Source organism: Papilio polytes, unplaced genomic scaffold (assembly GCF_000836215.1).
Source record: "Papilio polytes unplaced genomic scaffold, Ppol_1.0 DF822178.1, whole genome shotgun sequence".
In the NCBI taxonomy this organism is placed as follows: domain Eukaryota; kingdom Metazoa; phylum Arthropoda; class Insecta; order Lepidoptera; family Papilionidae; genus Papilio; species Papilio polytes.
Window position 1 is genome coordinate 4,582,591 of NW_013527026.1, and position 20,063 is coordinate 4,602,653.

Consider the following 20,063-nt stretch of genomic DNA (forward strand, 5'->3'; position numbering starts at 1 on the left):
TCCCGTAGCAATCGATTACGTACTCGACATTGTTTTGTTCTCTAATTAAGTACAGTAACAAACATATTTGTTTTAACATAAATTGTCCAACTTAAGTAACTTAACAAAAGTTACAAAATAATTATTTTTTAATTCTTATCGGAACTATTCATTAAGTTTATTATAATAACAGATTTTTTTCTAATAAGATTGTATAAATCATTCGGAATAAGTAACATACAAGATTATAAGAAAAATTAGAATCTTAATAGAACTAGCTAGTTATATTCCTGTACAATTTTAAATTAGCGACATCTATCGGCTAAAAGATTTGAGTTATTTCAATCCTAAACTTAAGGTTAATAAACTGAACAATAGATGGCTCTGGCACTAATTACGCAGAAAATTGTGTAAGCTTATTCACTTGTACTTTTTTTGTTTCTTTTGCACTAACAATCTTGATGAATATTATAAATTGTAAAAAAACAACAGTCTGATTAATTATATCTTTTAGCTGTGTTTAATATTTTATTACGCTTACGTTACAATTACGAATATCAAAATTTCTATTTTTATTAAAATTTACACTAAAAACAACTCTTATATTTCTGTGAACGTCGATAAATATTTTTATTTTTTATATTACTACAACAAGGGTTCCATATCTTGTCACAGAGGTTAGATATGAAAGGGGCGTCATATAAACGGAGCCCTTAAACAGATGGGTGTGGCGGAACAGATGTGCGAAAGTTTACACTCATTGTTCAAAACCACGATTTATTTTCAACATATTTTTATTGTGTAGAGTACACGGTAATATTCGACAATGTTTTAAACATTTATATACTACTTTCCCCCGCGACTTCTGCGCAGAATTAAAAAGTACGTAGCCTATGTGTTCTTCCAGGTTATCCTTTACATCTATGCCGAATTTAATCGAGATCCGTCCAGTCTATTAGGCTACAAACTTCAACAAACATCCATCTAGATAAACTTTTGTTTTTATATTAGTAGGATTTAAAAAAATACTATGAAAGTGTAAACACTTTGTCAGTTTATTAGTCGTGATTGTTTTTTTACGAAAATCATTAATAATTGTCACTATTAATATTAGACAATACTAATTATTGTTATTAATCTAGACTCTAACTGTCATCTGAGAGTATGTATGTTTATAAAATTTATTTTAAGTAACATCTTATATATTAACATTTTTAAATCATACTAATATTATAAATGCTGAAGTCGCGGGCGTAAGCTAGTCTTATTATAATTGCGAAAGCTTACATGGATGGCAGTTTTTTAGAGTACGTAGCCTAAACGGCTGAACGGATTTCGATGAAATTTCGTATGGATGTAGAGGATAGTTTCGAAGAACGAAGAAAGAATTTAGTCGCAGTCGAAAGTTAGTAATATTATAAATGCAAAAGTTTAGATGGTTGCTCGTTAGTTTGTAGCCTAATCTGAACAGAACTCGATGTTTGTCATAGGTTTAGAGGATAGTCTGGAATAACACATAGGCTACTTTTTTAATTCCATGCAAACGGAGTCTTTGTAAGCTAAATAAGTAAATATTTCTATTTTTAATTGATATTTCGAAATTAATTGTCATAACAAGTGTAGCCAACCTTTAACAATTCTCTAACACTTTCTGAACATAGATCAAGCTGAGCTAATAATTAAAATGTCTCTGAAATTCGATACACTTCGTCTTACCCCGTCACACGTACTTACCGAAGTCAAATACTCAATTACAAATAACAACAAACTTATTACACACCCAAAGAAGGAAAGTTCATGCAAAATACATCCTTAATGTCATAGATTTAAAGATCAGATTATATTTTATGGAATGAATAATAATTTTGTATATCACAGAACTTAGTATAGATGACATTGTTGAAAAAGGACAAGAGTACATTAGCTATTGTGGTTAAAAGCACAATGGAATACTCAATAGTAAAAGTCAACGGTTCTGTTAGGATCGACAATTTTATAATAAATATAAATTAAAGGATTTTATACCTTATTGCGTTGAAATAGAGTAGATTGTGACGGTAATTCTTTAGTAATATTCGCACAATGAGGACTATAGAGTTTTTTAAGGTATTGCGCTGGCTAAATTGGGTTGGGATTTTAAAAGCATTATGTCGGCTTAAGCGGTTGACACTTCACAGCGATACTTTAATGTTTACGAGATTCTTAATCGGATTTGTTGAGGATTCAAGTGTTTGCTGTCTTTTCGCACTTAAGTTCTAGTAATGTCAATTACTATTCATACCTTTATTTGTATGGATATACATTATTGTATCCTAACGTTATGAATATTAAATAATTTTTGCGATTTCATTTTTTTTTAAATACCACTGAAAAAAAGTTTAAGTTAACTATATTTTAATTCATTATTTTAATACTAGCTTTCGCCCGCGACTCCATTCGCAGGGAATTAAAAAAGTAAGTAGCTTATGTGTTTTTCCGGACTATCCTCTACATCTATGTCAAATTTCATCCAAATCCGTTCAGCCGTTTAGGCTACAAACTCTAACAAACATCCATCCATCTAAACTTTCGCATTTATGATATTAATAAGATCTATACTCTTTACTAATAAAACAAACAAAAAATATTTGTATTTTTGTATGTATTGAAATAACTCAAAAACTACTGAGTCGATATCAAAAATTCTTTCACCGTTTATAAGCTACGCTAAGCTATATTTTTATTAATTTCACACGGGTGTAGCCGCAAGCAACAGTTAGTACTTTATAAAAAGCATTATTTTACAACTACATTAATTATCGAAATAAATATGGCGGCATATTCGCGGGCTGTCAAATAACGTTTCTATCGCAGTGAAGTGTCACCGCGTCGGGCAAAGGCATAACGTGACGTGCGGCCACAGAACAATAACATATGAAATATTGTCCTTTCCGCGCACATCTGCCGCTAAAGAAAAAAAAACTATAGATAAACACGGGCTATAAAAGTTTGTGCCTTTAGATTGGAAGAGACCATCTCGATTTGTCCTCGAATACTGTTAAATACTGGCAGACAAAACTATTAATTTCATTAACTTTAATGTATAAAAAAACAGTTTTTTCAAGTCAAGTTCATTGACACCAACTAATTTAACCCCTTATCATCCAACACGAGAGAAATTGCAACCGGGTTTCTGTTTCCACTCTCAGACTTAAATAATGCAACCCAGTAATCCTTAGCGATTACTAAATATCTCTGAGTAAGACATTAAGTTAAGTTTTCTGATAACCATCTATGTATGTAAAATACATATATTACACACAAGCTGTTGCCCACGACTTCGCCCGCGTGGAATAAAAAAAAATATACCTATTATATTCTACGTTACTCACTGATAACGTAGCTTTTTAAAGGTGAAAGAATAGTAAATCGGCCTAGTAGTTTTTAGTTATTGTAATACTTACAAATCTTTCTTCTTTATAATATTACTAGATGTTACTCGTGACTCCGTCCGCATGAAAATTAAACAAAATGAGTAGCGTAAGTGTTCTTCCAAAATATCCTCTACGTCTATGCAAAATTTCATTGAGATCCGTTCAGTCTTTTAGGCTACAAACTCTAACAAACTTTCGCATTTATAATATTTTAATAAGATTATAGATATCTACTAAACCATAGACGTAGCACGTGTTATGTATCTATGGTCGACGTTCTGCAGCCGGCTTTTCCACCTCACTTCACTCACATTATGGCTGATATCATTTATCTTTATATTTCTGTGGCTTTGACGAGGATTTTATAGTTCGCGGTTGGCATTTTTTTGTGGTCAGTTTGTAGTTGAGAATGGAATATATCTGTGGCTATATTGTACCGCTAGCGAAACTTAAGGAACCATCAAATCCGACTGAATATATTAACCTTTATAGCAATCTAAATGGTAGCTTCTACTTTATCGATTAATCCAGAATTGTCGACACTTTCCAAATTATCGTGCTTTTATTATAGAAGGCAGTATTAAACACTTTCACCATCAACTTGCCCTTATCCCTTACGGAGGGTCGGCACAGTATGTGCTGCTCTTCCTTACATCTCTATCAGCTGTCATATCTGAATCCACTCCTTTCTTAAGCATATCCTCTCTCACACAATCCATCCATACTTTCTTCGGTCTTCCTCTTCCTTTGTAGCCATCCACATTCAATCTTAACACTTTCAGGTTTATGTCACCATCGTTTCGTCGCATAACATGTCCATACCACGCTAACCTTTTGCTTCTCAATTTCTCCACCACTGGCGCTACTTTCAAACTTCTTTTAATATACACATTCTTAACTTTATCCATTCTTGTCACACCACACATCCATCTTAAACACTTTCGAATTACCATTTACTTTATCCACGTAATGTTCTCGCAAAAGTCGATATTTCTTTATTATTGGTTGGCTTGAATTTGTATTATAATTTATATAGAAAGTAAACGTTGTTCAAGGCGATATTTCATGGCGCAAGAAACTTAAAGGAGTAGGTAAAGTGTGTTTAGTTTGTCTAAATAAGTTAGATTAGTTTGATAAATGACGCATATGAAGTATCGAATTCAATTTGTATGAAGGCAAATGCCATACTTAATAGACAGGTATCGTAGTGACGAAACACACGCAGCGAACAATTGTGAACTATCGATATTCAGTTCAAATAACTATCAAACTCAACTAAAATTATTATTTTCTTATTAACTAATATAGAGGACAATTCTAGTATTGATTATAGTGTAGAGAATTTAGTAATGACAGAAATAGTAGCGAAATCAAATTCGATTATTTATTTACTCATCATTTATAATGGTCAGTATTAATTTGAGAACAGTGTTTTTTAATTCATAAGTTATAACTATGAATCTATGAATTCCAACTTCTATAAAAATAAAAATCTAAAATCGATAAGATTCGTGACTGACTTTACACAACCATCTCTACTAAATTTAAAATGAATTATCAAACTAATCTATCTTATTTAGATAAACTATAGCCGTACGTAGGTTTGCCGATTACCGCGCGCTCGTGATAAGTACCATCAGTAACGCGTGACGCCTTAAAAGACACACACCGATTTTACGTTCAAGTATTCACATATAGTAGAGTACTGAAGTATACCGCTAGTTGTAACATCAAAGAACAGTAACAATGGCATTGACTAATAACAATGATGGAGCACTAAAGTACACAAACTGTTGACAGCCTCCCGTACCGACAATGTGGAGCAAACAATGATTCGCCACGTCAATCCAATGCCGACTTCTTTTAAACTAAATTATGTTATTGATACATTTTTAAGGTTAACCAAATTTTATATCGAACGGAAGGTAGGGTTCTGTACAATAACGATTTAATTAACGCCTTGATTAACTACTTTTTCTCTGCGTCGTTCTCCCTAAAATCCGTCACCATTCTTATTGACCTCTCGTCATATTTTACTCATTTTTGACCGATTTCCCAAAAGAAGGAGGTATTCAATTTGTCTGTATGTTTTTTCTTGTATAGCGGTGTATAAGCTCACTTGTATAACTCTCTACAGCTGAAATATTATTGTCTCGGTTTTAGCAAGAATAATGAAAGGAATAAGAAAGTATTTTTACCACTAGCTGTTGCTCGATACTTCGCCCGCGTGAAATTAAAAAAATAATAAACAAAAACATACCCTATGTTACTCACTGATAACTTAGCAATTTTATGGCGAAATAATTTTTATAATCGACTTAGTATTTCTTGAGTTATTTAACCAAATACAAAAATACAAATCTTTCCCCCTTTATTAGTATAGATATAGATTTAGGATTGCAGACGGAATTGGCTAATTAATATTTTTTTTCGTCTAAGTCTGGCTACTAAAAAATAAATTAAAAGAATTTATAGTAATGTTTTATTAGTTACAAGGATCTCTAAAAATGTCCACAGATAATAAACAATTTCAGACACACCACAAAAGTTCAAGGGCGTGGCTGAAGAGGACGCCGCAAACACTTCAAAGCGTTTCGGCACTTTGCGAACTTACAAATGCCTTTATTTGTTCAATTGACACTGTGATATCGTTATTTAAGTATCGACGTGAATGGAAGCCTTATTTATTCCGATAAAGCTTTAACACATGTAAAGATAACCGCTTTAGAGGTTGTTGAGTGTTACAAAAGCGTTTGTATTAATAACTTAAGGTTTGTATAATCATACTAATATTATAAATGCGAAAGTTTAGATGGATGGATGTTTGTTAGAGTTTATAGCCTAAATGGCTTAACGGGTTTCGATGAAATTTGGTACAGATGGAGAGGATAGTCTGGAAGAACACATAGGCTACTCACTTTTGTTTTTTTTTTAATTCCACCCGGACGGAGTCGCGGGCAACAGCTAGTTTAAAATAAACGTATTTATTAAGCGTTTCATTTGTTTCAAATAAAATGGTTGAAAGTTAAATCGATAAGTAAGATACAGAATTGTATGTAACATGACCATTTGTCTAATTTTTTAACATTGATTTAGCCTTTTATTAAATACTAACTGTTGCTTTTGAATTATTATATAATAAAATACAGCCTATGTTGCTCAGTGATAATGTAGCTTTTTAATTATGAAAGAATTTTTATAATCGGTGCAGCAGTTTTTGAGTTATGACAATGCATAAAAAAAATCCAAATCTTTCGCCTTTATAATATTAAAATAAAAAAATAAAAAAAAATAAAAATCCTTTATTGAACTAAAACAGTTTAGTACAGTTAGTGGGACTCTGTCTCCTGAGCTAGTAATAACTGTGTTTCAGGAGGCAGCGTCTTCTTTTAATGATTGTCTTGCGGAATTTAAAATAAATTGTTACAAAATAAGATTAGAGAGTTATACATAAAAAAAAAATATTTTGTTATAAGCTACTTGGTGTATTGTGTGTGTTTGTGTTTGAACGTGTGCATGCGTATGTGTGTGTATATATGTATGTAAGTGAATATTAATATAGATTACCCGAACTATAATAATATTACATAACGCATATGTACATTATGTACTATACAAGTTCTATAATTGAAAAGTATTCGTTCACTTTTATCGCAACATCTTGATCCATAAGGTGTTAAAGACTGTTTTTTACTATTTTATCCGTATGACAAAAGGCTCACTTTTAAGTTTTTATTTTAATAAATATTTAAGCTTCTTTATGACGATTTAGAAAATAAATAACTGAAGATATTTAAAGACGTTTAACTACCATTGATTTTGTATTATTTTCCGTTTTCTATTTACACTTCAGCATCAAGACAGTTTAATCTCGCTACACAGTTGACACCTTTGAAGAGCGCCGCGTGGGCGGGGCGTCAACGTCTGTTTGTTTGTTTGTCGGCATCGCGTCAGTCTCACCTTGTCGGCACTGCACAGAGACAGAGCACTGGACCGTGAATACGCAGGATGACAGCTCTGCAGCATTTTGACATATGGTTTGTAGGCTATCGAAGGTTCGAATCCATGTACCAATTTGTTTATTAATTTATGAATTTCATATGTACATTTAACAGACGTTCTTACGTTGAAGAAAAACATCGTGATGTAACCTGCACATTTTACATTAGTAGAGCCCGCTTCACTGCACGGTGCAATACAACGACCACGCTAAAGACAGGCGTGAAGTGGAATCAAATCCGCGTTTCTGAAGAGTGTGGTAGCGGAGGCCTGATTTTCCCTTTTCCTTTTCCACACTTTTTTATACGGAAAGAATAGATTGACAGCGAAGGAGACGCATAGAAAGGGGAAATATCCTCTTTATGTGCGTCTCCTCCGTCAATTAAGAGTAGGCAAAGCGTCTGCAATTGCGGATTTTACAGTGGTAGAGCCCGCTTTAACATCTTAGCACTGCAAGGCCGGCACGCCCGGTGTAATACCATGATCACACAGAAGACAGGCGTGAAATGGAAGCAATTCCGTATTTCGTCTGATGAGTGTGGTGCCGGAGGCCTAATTTAAGTCCCTTTCTCTTTACCACCCTTTTCTTATAAGGAGAGGAAGGAGGGGAAGTGGAAGTGGATTTGACAGTGGAGGAGATGCATAAGAAGTGGCAATATCCTCTTTATGTGCGTCTCCTCCTCCGTCGGATAAAGGTAGGCAACGGATCTGCGATCGCGGATTTCTATGGGCAGCGATCGTATCGTCGTTGTGGCGGATTCAACTGGCCCCTTGCTCGTTTGCCACCTTTAATAAAAAAGACCATATCGGCGAAGAAATTTTGAAGATTGAGCTTCTTAATGAGGACGTATAGAGTGCTGATGATCTACAGCCTTACAAATAAACGCGATATGAAGTTTGTACTAATATTTGCTTATACTCAGTTTATTCCTAATAGTTAGGGATACAACTAGTGATGACCTTCCATCATCAGATTTACTGATAAAACCTACATTACATGAAAGAGCACATTCTTTTAAACATGTTGGTGACACACAAACACAACCTGGTGTTGCCTAATCCTAGCCTGGCAGGGTTATGAAGTGGTCAATTTTTGGAGGGAAAACCCATTGAGTTTCCTGGAAATTTTGTCACCAATCGATAGTACGTTAATATGACTCCAAGGTGGAGTTGCCAATCTTTTTCCTGGCAAGAGTGGGGGCTGACAGCCATTAAATGGTTAATTAATTTAGTTAAACTTTGTACCACGTTCATTTGTAAAGTTTTAAAGTTTGTATATAAATCAAAATCCATCAAAGCCCTGTTATAACACGTGTTTGTTTGAATTAATTCTTTGACATATTAAGATGGATGTATCAACCCTTTAACAAATGTTTTGCGATAAAAGAAATTTTGTCAAGTAGGATGATCGATCTGTTCATTACATACTGTATACTTATTTTATAAATACTGAGTTATAAAGTACAAGTCCGTTCGAATTAAAAAAAATAAAGCAGCCTATGTGTTCTTCCAGGCCGTTTACATCTAAACCAATTTTTCGAGATACGTTCAACAGTTTAGGTTACAAACTCTAACACTACCATCTAAACTTTCGTTTTTTATTACTTATTCAACTTTGTTTATTTTATTACTTTTTTTTAATGTCTATCAAGATTAAATCATCCCACTTATGTGTAAAGGGGCCAGCTGAAAACCAGCGCAGAAACGGCCTGCGCCGTCTCTGCGTTAGCTGAGCTTGCCGCCTTTTGCCACATTTTTTACTAGCTTTAACGTTGATGTATGTAAGATTTTATTTGTAGCTTGTTTTTATGGCAATAAAAGTCCTATTTATTGTTATTCTTATTTATTTATAACATTAGTAAAAAGTACAATTGTTTTGTAAGTTTCAAGGGTGTATTGTGTTAATATAACACTTTTGTACTCCCAGTAATATCGTAATATTTTCACCATTACAAACTGTGCATTTGTAGCTAAAGTATATCAACAACAACTGTTTTCGCTTGAACACTTTTTTAACTAACATTAACTAACGTTATTATAGATATATTCTTCTCAATAATTTACAAAAGAAGTGGATAAATTAAACAGCGTAATTCGCTACCTCTGGATTTAAATTTTATGTTGCAAATCTTACTGTGCGACCTTTAGGAATCCAATAACTCTGCCTACCCCAATATGGATTCATCAAAGCGTAAATTTACAAATCTTATCCCATAACTTCTTTCATATCCTTCAACAATAAATAAAACATTAATGGTTTAACGCAAAGATATATTAAATCAAATAGATTGTAACCCTAATTTTTGTATCTCCCCTTCGTGATATTCCCCTTCTTATTTCCTAGGAGGGGGTGACTCCACCCCAGTGACCCTAACATTAGGGTGAGTCGACCACTTGATGGCCCGTTACAGCCCTGTTGCGGTTCCGATTAAGGGTTCCACAGATTAAATATATTGATATCGTATTTTTTTTATTTTAAAGTTGATATTTTCAGCCAGTTTGTTTCGGAAAAACCGAAAATATAGTTTTTAAAATCTATTAAAACATTAAAATGTACTAAATAAAAGTTACAGAAACGTACTAAAAAAACTCTGTCTTCTTATAGACAAAAATATAACCTTAGCTGTTTAGTTTTAAAGTGAGTCGTCAATAAAAAATTTTTTCAGTCTCTTTGAGAATCTACATTTATGTGTAAAGAAAATTAAAAACCTACTAATTACGTTTCATTAAGGTTTAATAAATTCTAGTACATTATAATGGCGTTTATACGTTTTTTTTTCTTTTAAGTACTATTTTATGTTTTCCACAAGTATGTCACATAAATAAAAACATAAACATTCTTAAAATTGGGTTAAACTGAGCTCTTAAATTGACGATATAACTTAAAAACTAGTAAAACGAAAACCCGTGGCGTCGTCCAGTCTGCTTTTATCAATGGGTGCGGGCACAATGAACTGTCAGCCATTTTGAATTTATAGCGCATTTTGTTTTGCGGCCGATTATGAGGTTATAGTTATTGTGTTAATACTATACAAGACCACACAACGTATTTATACTACAGGGTGTTCAGGTAGACAGAGTTTTCTGCCAAAATTGTTGAAATGAGTTTTATTGAATTACAATCGAGTGATCCGCATGGAATTAAGCAAACAAAATTAAGTAGCTTATGTGCTCTTCCAGACTATCCATTACAATGCCAAATTTCATCGAGATCCCTTCAGCCTTTAAAGCCTTAAAGGCCTTACGTCTTACTAATATTATAAATGCGAAAGTTTAGATGGATGGGTGGATAGATGGATGGATGGATGGATGTTTGCTAGCGTTTGTAGCCTAAACGGCTGAACGGATCTCCATAAAATTTAGCACAGGTTTAGAGCATAGTCTGAAAGAACACATAGGCTATTTTTTATCCCTGGAATAGTTACGGTTCCCGTGGGATTCATTAATTTAGTTTTTTAATGTTTACTCGATCATTCTGCAACGGTTCAACATATTGTATTGAAATTTCGCACAGATATAAAACAAAGTCTGGAGTACACATGGGATAAGCTTCATCCCCGAGAAATGTCCGCTTCCCAAGGGATACGTAGCTTTTTGTAATTCATGTAGTTTGTATGTTTTCTAATACCACGCAGACAAAGTCGCGGGCAACGGCTCGTTCATAATATTAGTAAGATTTAACTGATGAAATACATAAATTAAGATAAATGGTATACAAAGTATATTTTTGTGTATATATTTTTAATACGCTTTATTATATTTAAAAGTCATTTTTTATAAAGTCAACGTTCAATTTAATATTTTTAACACGACGGAATAAAACGTAACATCCTGTAGAAAGGCTCCATTGATGAAGCTTGCACAATCACGACAACCGTAGTAATCGTAACGCACAAAGACGCCAAAAAACTACACCAAATACACGAAAATATAACTTATAAAGTTGTCACGCTACTCGACAATTCTAACTAAAATTCGCTTAAGAATTCCTTAACGTATTATTGTAAAGATTTATATGATTTTGATATAAAGATATTAAGATACCTTGATTTTAAAGATGTATTCGTTACAGTGTGAATCTTTTGGGCTCTCTTTATAGTTTAAAAACAAATAAATTTAGTTAGAGCTTATTATTACTATGTTTTAATTTTTTTCACATATTTACTTTATAAAATAAAAAATACAAAAAATTGTTTATTGATTTAAAACAGTTTAGTACAGTTAGTGGGACTCTGTCTCCTGAGCTAGTAATAACTGTGTGTTCAGGAGGCAGCGTCATCTTTTAACGATTGTCTTGCGGAATTTAAAATACATGGTTACAAAATAAGATGAGAGTTATACATGAAAAGATTTTGTAATGAGCTACTTGGTGTATTATTTAACAGTGGTAGTGCCCGCTTTAACATCTTAGCACGAATGGGCCGGCACGCCCGGTGTAATACCACGACCACACAGAAGACAGGCGTGAAATGGAAGCAATTCCGTGTTTCGTCTGATGAGTGTGGTGCCGGAGGCCTAATTTAAGTCCCTTTCTCTTTACCACCCTTTTCTTATAAGGAGAGGTTGGGAAGGGGAAGTGGATTCGACGGTGGAGGAGATGCATAGAAAGGGGAAATATGCTCTTTATGCGCGTCTCCTCCTCCGTCGTATAAGGGTAGGCAACGCATCTGCAATTGCGGATGTCTATGGGCAGCGGTCGCTTCGCCGTTTAGGTGGCGCGCCGCTTGCTCGTTTGCCACCTTATGCTATAAAAAAAAAAAATATGTGTTTGTATTTACATAATGTGCATGGATGCTTGTGTGTGTGTTTGTGTGTAGACGTGTGCATGCGTATGTGGATGTATAAATGTATGTAAGCGTTTGTTTTCGTAAAGATGTGTACGTATATTTATGTCATGTTTTTACTACTTTATATTTAACTGACATGCTAAACTTATTTATTTAATAAGAATCTAAGATAAAATTTAAAAACACCTCAATTGACTAGTTACAATGGTTTCGTTTTTCCAAAATGTCCGTGAATAAAAAATTTTAATTTTTGATTCGAATTTCAAAAAAATCATCTATCAAAATTCATATTCGAAATTCAAAAGTGTAACGGAATATCGATCATCTGCGCCCGCGACTTTAAGGCGCGATCTCAGAAAGCCTACAAATAAAACGATATTACGAAAGGAGATTCGATAACTGACAGGAAGTTGACGAATCGATTTTAGAATAAAAGGTTTGTGCAAAAAATTGAAGAGATGACCGTTAAAATTATGTTTCATTATTTTTTTCTACATACTGATGATAAAGACGATTAAACAAAATGCATTTTAAAGGTTTTTCTGAGTAACCAGTTAACTGCATGCTTAATTTCTTTTTTTAAATAATTCAAATTGCACGCAAAAACATTGATATCCTTTCTTTTTATTACAGCACAGTTTTTAGAATGACCTCAGGAAAATCTTTGTATTTATAGTGTAAACAGCTTGTTCATCTAAAAACCGCAGATTTGTTGAATAAACAAAAAAAAATGCATGGCCAGTATTACGCAATCAAGATGGCGGATGATCCATCACGCGGGACACGGAATTTGACAGATCGCCTCGATTCCGTATTCCGTTTGGAAACCAACTAAAAATGTACCAAATACAACGCAATCAAGCCTATTGTGTGAGATTTAATTCGATTTGTTTGCTAGTGATACATTTTGATATGACATTTTTATTTAAAAAAATATCTTTCCTTTAGCTGTTTTTATTTTGAATCTTTGTGCTTGGTTGTACAGATTAGGCATTTTTTTAGTTTTTACTCTTATTTCTTATGCCCTTTTTTAACCGGCCAGTATTTTCAGATATTTGTATCTTTGTTTCAGGGTCTACCATCAAAACAGAAATTATGAACTTCCATGATTTAAACGTGAAACTATGGTGAAAACAAATTCTTACTAGGAGCACCATAATTACTGCTTAAGGGACCCCTAAATTTAAGAGATAATTAGTGAAAACGTTCATCAGATTATCGATTGCCATTGAAGTCTTTTTGACCGTGAATAAAGCAGTAAAATGCATAGAAAATTAACAGAATTTCCTGATAAACGCATTAATTTTGTAAAATAACAGAAACTAAGGATTACTTTTAGCTGCTACGCAATCGTAAACCTTTCCTAAAATTTTTAAAAACTCAAAATTGCTAAGTCTCCCATAAATCGTTTACAATACATCTAACATGCTATGTACGCGTTTTATGTCGCTTGGGAACCGCAACAAATGCTGAAACCATTAAAACAAACAAGTTCGCAGCTGGAGGGCAGCGACTACTCGCGCGAATCGCTCGGCCCCCAGCACCGCCTCCCAAAGATGCACAAAAATCAACATAAATAACAATACACACCCCTATCTCAAGCACAATGACAACCAGCTCAAAGAAAACGAAACATAAAAACCAATCAACACAAGCAAATTTAAACTGCAACACACTTAAGTCAAGGTTGAAAATCATTCAGCAAATGATTATAACATATCCGAAAATGTTAGTTCGATAGAAGCGTGCAACAATTGAGAAATATTTCGTCTCTTTCATCCATTCAATGGCTGATCCTGTCCCTCTTTTGGATGCTTTTATTAAATTTATTGTTAAAGAAATGTATATAAAAGTTGTTGACACGAAGAAGGGTCCCAGTCAGTGAGTTTAGTCCGTACGATACGAATCGATATGTTGTCCGTCGAGAAAAACTATTCTAGGCTGTTCAGACCTTGGGATGTGAAAGAAAGCGAAACAAATGAAGTGAAAATAGACGTGACTAGTGACACAATAGATGAAGTTAAAACAAAGAAACGAAAACTAGACGAGAAAAGAGAAAATCGTTTAAGAAAAATCAGAGGTACCTTTAAGAAAAATGATAATTTACAACAAGATGCGACTGTTTCAACAACAACTATCGAAGATGAACCAAAAATTAAATCGGAGTACATCGATCGAGACACTGTCAGTTCAGTTACAAAACTAAGTATGGTTTGTGATCGATTACTTGAACATGAGAAAGAACAACGAAATAAGAAAGATGTACAAACACCATCTGTACCACTAACACATCCAAACGTACCACAAAACATACAAGTATACAATCAAATGCCAGAATACATAGCAACAGATATCGCGCAAGCTTTAGGAGTACCACCAACCGACCCTTTACTCCTAGAATCTTTAGCACAAGGATATGCAATGGAACTTGAATACGCAAGAATAATCCAACAAGAAAACGAAGCTAAACTCCTTAACGCAAGAAAGCAGCGACCAAAGAAATACAGATGTCCACATTGTCAGGTTGGATTCTCAAACAACGGTCAACTGAAAGGTCATATACGTATCCATACGGGTGAAAGACCATACAAATGTGATGAAAAGAATTGCGGGAAGACTTTCACTAGGAATGAAGAATTAACGAGACATAAACGGATACATTCTGGAGTACGTCCGTATCCTTGTCCCACTTGCGGGAAGAAATTTGGAAGAAGAGATCATCTGAAAAAACATACCCGAACACATTATTTACAAGCTGAAAGGATGATGCCTGTTTTTGTACCACTTTCCGCGATCCCTCATATGACTGGATATCCTTATCTTTACGGATATTGATACACTGGTTTATATCTCGTTGTTTTGCCGGTTTCCCAGCGATTAACTATTCCTTAGTGTTTTTGGTTCGATAACATCATAAAATGCGTTTTTAAATGCGTAACTTCAGTTTTACTACGTTGAAACGTAGATCAATGAATCATTAGGTAGTGAAAAAATAAATGGAACTTCTGAAACCGAGCATAAAAATGATAAAACTCTTTAAAATTTTCACTTAACATTATGGATCGTATCAAATGTTAGTTTATTGGTTTTAAAAATGTAATATTTGACGTGTGTACAAATGTGGGTTTAAAAATTACGATCATTGTACTGAAAAGTGACGTGACTTTTTTGTATATAGATTTTTTAATAACAAAAATTTGTGTTCAATTCAATGATTTTATGAAAATAAACAATTTGATATTGTAAAGAGCGAAATGTGTTAACTATTTTAGATAAAATATATCTTTGAGAATGATATAAAGTATTTAAGTGTATGGAATGTGTGCAAAGAACTTCTATAATTTTATAGTAATAAAATATATTTGTAACAAAATCAATTTCCTTTTATTTACTACCCTTTATCTTATTTCTTCCTAATATTATAAATGGAAGATTTTGAATGGATGGATGGTTTATTATCACGTTTTTTTTTATTTCTTACTATTATCACTTCCTCAAAGGCCGGCAACGCATCTGTAGTTCCTCTAGTGCTGCGGATATCGATGGTCGTCGTTGACCACCTCGGTGATCTCGCCACTCGTTTGACCCGTTTTATTTTAAAAAAAAACGTTACTCCAGAATTTGGGATAGAGATATAGAACATAGTCTGGAAGAAAACATAGTCAACTAAATATTTTTTTAATTCCGCGCGGAGAAGCCGGCAGGGACTAGTCTACTATATTAAGTTCCAGTTAACTGAAACAGAATATTTCAACTTTTATTAATAAACTCGCCCGTGACTCCGTTCGCGTAGAATTAAAAAAACAAAAGTGAATAGCCTATGTGTTTTGCAGACTATCCTCTACATCTATTCCAAATTTCATCAAGATCCGTTCAGACGTTTAGGCTGCAAACTCTAACAAACATCCATCCATCTAAGTCTTCGCATTTATAATATTAGTAAGAAGTAAGATTACGCAGTCCATGTTCTTAATTAAAATAAGTAGATGTACAATTGTGAAAAAATAAAAAGACTACAGAAAGCAACAATTCTATTTTGTTATAAGACCGGCCCACCTTAGACTAAACTATCGCACATCAGTTCTGCGATTGTCGTGTTTCGCCGCTAATTACACTGTTTAGCACAACTAAATATCAAGTAGTGCAACCTCCATATAATCTCATAGGAATCCAAGCGACTAAACAGTTGTGCGATCGTTTAATCAAAGGTGTGTACGTGCTCTAAATTGTTTCATAATGACCCAGTGACATAGATAAAGTTTTAAAGACGTCAAGCTGGGAGCAATGAAAACATCTTACAACAACGTCCTCTGGCGAAGATTGCCCCCTACTGTGATATGTTAACGGACTTCCGATATTTCTTACATATTTCGACACAAATAAGGACGTGGGAATACGTCTAATTTGGCCCCATTTTAGTAAAAACGATTTATTTATTGCATTGCGTATAAATAGGTCGGATACCTTCGTATTCATAAAAATACTGGTGATTAGAAAATTGACAATTACTCTCAATTCTGGAGAAATGTATGGCATTTTTTTTTAATTCTTTAAAAGTAAATTGTGTAAAAAAGATGTTGATTTATCAATTACTTTGTTTCCATGTATTCTTTTTATTTTTTTTATATTAGGAAATACCGTTTTGTTATTTCAAAATGTTTAAATATTCACAAAATAATGGATTCTTTAAATCTACATACAAACTAGCTTTCGCACGGGAATCAGTCCGCGTGGTATTAAAAAACAAAAGTAAGTAGCCCGTGTTCTTCCAGACTATTCTCTACATGTGTGCTAAATTTTATCCAGATCCGTTCAGACGTTTACGCTATAAAGCCCTAACAAACATCCATTCATATAAACCTTACGTATTTATAATATTTGTATCAAAATCAAACATATCGATACATCATCTATTTTTCTATTATATTAAAAAAAAAACGCAATGTTCAAACACAAATACATTCGAGTACGGACTTCCGTTCTTGTATAATTTGAACAATTTGTCGTAAAAATATTTTGACTCCGCCATTGTAAACTGAATAAAGCAAACGCACTTGTGATTTGAAAAGGAATTTTAGAATATTCAAACATTTTCTACCTTCCATTAATTAAATAGTACTGACAGGACTATAGTAAAATATTTATTAATACATCACACGTGTCCCTGTTTAATAATTCACATCTATACTATATCTATATCTTTTCTTTTTTAGTGGTAGTGCCCGCTTTAACATCTTAGCACTGCAGGGCCGGCACGCCCCCAGTAATACCACGACCACACAGAAGACAGGCGTGAAATGGAAGCCATTCTTTGTTTCGTCTGATGAGTGTGGTGCCTAATTTTAGTCCCTTTTTACCACCCTTTTCTTATAAGGAGAGGATGGGAAGAAGTGCATTTGACGGTGGAGGAGATGCATAGGAAGGGGAAATATCCTCTTTATGTGCGCCTCCTCCTCCGTCTTCTAAGGGTAGGCAACGCATCTGCAATTGCGGATGTCTATGGGCAGCGGTCGCTTCGCCATTTTGGCGGATTCAGGTGGCCGCGTGCTCGTTTGCCACCTTTTGATATAAAAAAAAAATTATATCTATATATCTATATAATAATAAAGCGTAAACAAACACTTCTTTGTTGCCTAAGATGTCAGCAATTACAACATATTTTTGAATAATTCATTTTTTAATAAAAAGCCCTACACTTACGTCACGTTAGGCTATATATTTTAACCCCATTAAACTTAGAGGGCAAATATTTTGGATATGGGAAAGAGACCATAAGTTGCTGCCAACATCAAGGAAGCAAGATTGCTAAGGTTTGTCATGTCATGTCATTTTGACATTTGCTATTGTTAATTTGACAATTGTAAACAATAAAATAAAGTTTTCATAATTTCATGCGGATGAAGCCGCACGGGAACAGCCAGTTATAACATAAAAAACTAAGATAATAACTACCATTCCACTTAGTTCCTATTCTAACCTAATTCAATATCATTAATTCAACGCTAGATTTTTCCCGTGACGATAATTCAAATAAAAAAAAATTTGCATGTATCTTATGCGCTTTTCTTTTTAGAACACTTATATCTGTACATTTCATCTGCATTTAATTACATTATTTAACGTTAAATATGCTTTTCAACATCAACTATTCTATCGGAATCCTTTACTTATCGAATTAAAAAAAACTGTCAATGCCAAAAAAATGTTCCCGCGAAAAAAATGATTAGCTTAGAGGTGTGACCCGAATATTATCCAAAAAACCAACACGAGGATTTTCTTTAAAAACGCTGGGAATCAGACATAATTTTATTTATTCCATAACCCGCCTACAAGCCGAACAAATTGAATGGATAGATTTATAGCGCGTATCCGAATTAACAACAGATTAAAAAAATAAACGTTTGACGTTTGGCGCAGGTGGCGCGGGAGTAGATAAAAAAATTCAAAACGTCAGATATTAATGACTGGACTAATGTAAACATGCTTTGTTTGATTACAAAAGTTACGTTTTGTCAATCCCGAAAAGGGCAGACTCCACTAAAGTTAAAAAATAAATTTTTAGTATGAAACCATAATCTTACTATTGTAAATTCGAAAGTTTAGATGGATGGATGTCTGCTAGAGTTTGTAGCCTATACTACTAAATGGATCTAGATGAAATTTGGCATAGTTTTAGGGGATAGACAGAAAGAACATAACTTCCTTTTTTCCCCGCGAACGATCTCCTGGGCAAAAGATAGGTATTGTAAAGTCTATAATGATTCATCTCAAGAGTCTATTCTTATTTTCCAGCTGTTAATTTTATTTGATTTGTAATAAAATTAGCTGTTACTTCTATGAAAGCATAGCATCAGTGTATCTACGGTCATTAATAGCCGGTTTCCCAGCTACATTTAACCTTTCAATAATGTTTTTGGGCCGATAACTTCATGAAGTTAGGGACTGCGTAACTTAAGCTTTATTCTTTTGAAATTTAAGTCATCTTATCGCTAAAGATTAACTAGGTAATGATGAAATAAATGAAAACTTTATACCCAGCGTTAGTAGGTTTTAGTTATTTTTATATTTTACTATAAGTAGCCATATTAAGGTTTTTGTCCGACTTCCCAAAAGAAGGAGGTACTCAATTCGTCTATATGTCTTTTTTTCTTTTTTTTTTTATGTGTGTTTCGGCATAACTCCGCCGCTAGTGGACCGATTTTGATAATTCTTTTTTTATCCGAAAGGTAATGCTTGCAGGTGGGTCCCATTTTTTTGTTTGATTTTTGGAGTCTAAGACTACGACGTAGTTAATGTAATTAGCCAGTTGGTGACATTTTAGGGTCATAAATTAGTCGTAATAAGTCACAGTAGTTCGCATTGTGTCGGTCATGGGAACTTTATTCAGGTGGATCACTCCCGCATTTAGTATTTTTTATAACAGCTACCTGGCGACTTTAGGCTACTTGCGTTTAACAATTTAAAGTAACCATCATTTGTTAATGTCTCAGTACTTTTTTTAAGACGAGAAAAAGTATTGAGAAACTATTATTTTGATGTTTGGTGTCAAAAATGTTGTCTTTATGATTCCTTATTGAATTAATTTTATTATTTTAATGTCAGAGAAAGTATGTATTTTACGTAATCTATATTTTTTGCCTTTACATTTTTAACTATCTTTCGCCCACGATTCCGTCCGCGTGAAAATAAAATAAAAAATATTAAATGTAGCCTATGTTACTTATAGAAAAATTACCTTTCTAATGGTAAACGAATTTTTAAAATCGGCCAAGTAGTTTTTACGCCTATTCATTAAAATCAAACATTTAAATTTTTCCTCTTTATAATATTAGTAAAGATGTGTTAATTCTGGGAATTAGAAAAATTTAAAATATCCAATAAAATC

General features: G+C 33.5%; 1 protein-coding gene across 1 annotated transcript; it reads left to right on the plus strand.

The window, feature by feature from the left end:
- The first annotated feature begins 13,979 nt into the window (after positions 1-13,979).
- Positions 13,980-15,031, plus strand: LOC106106583 (zinc finger protein 629). Its single transcript, XM_013287184.1, has one exon. It carries the CDS (start codon positions 14,090-14,092, stop codon positions 15,011-15,013), a length of 924 nt encoding a protein of 307 aa, XP_013142638.1. The 5' UTR covers positions 13,980-14,089; the 3' UTR covers positions 15,014-15,031.
- Positions 15,032-20,063: the final 5,032 nt, after the last annotated feature.

Coding starts and splice junctions, on each gene's coding strand:
- LOC106106583 (XM_013287184.1), top strand. CDS start 14,090: ATGTTGTCCGTCGAGAAAAACTATTCTAGGCTGTTCAGACCTTGGGAT.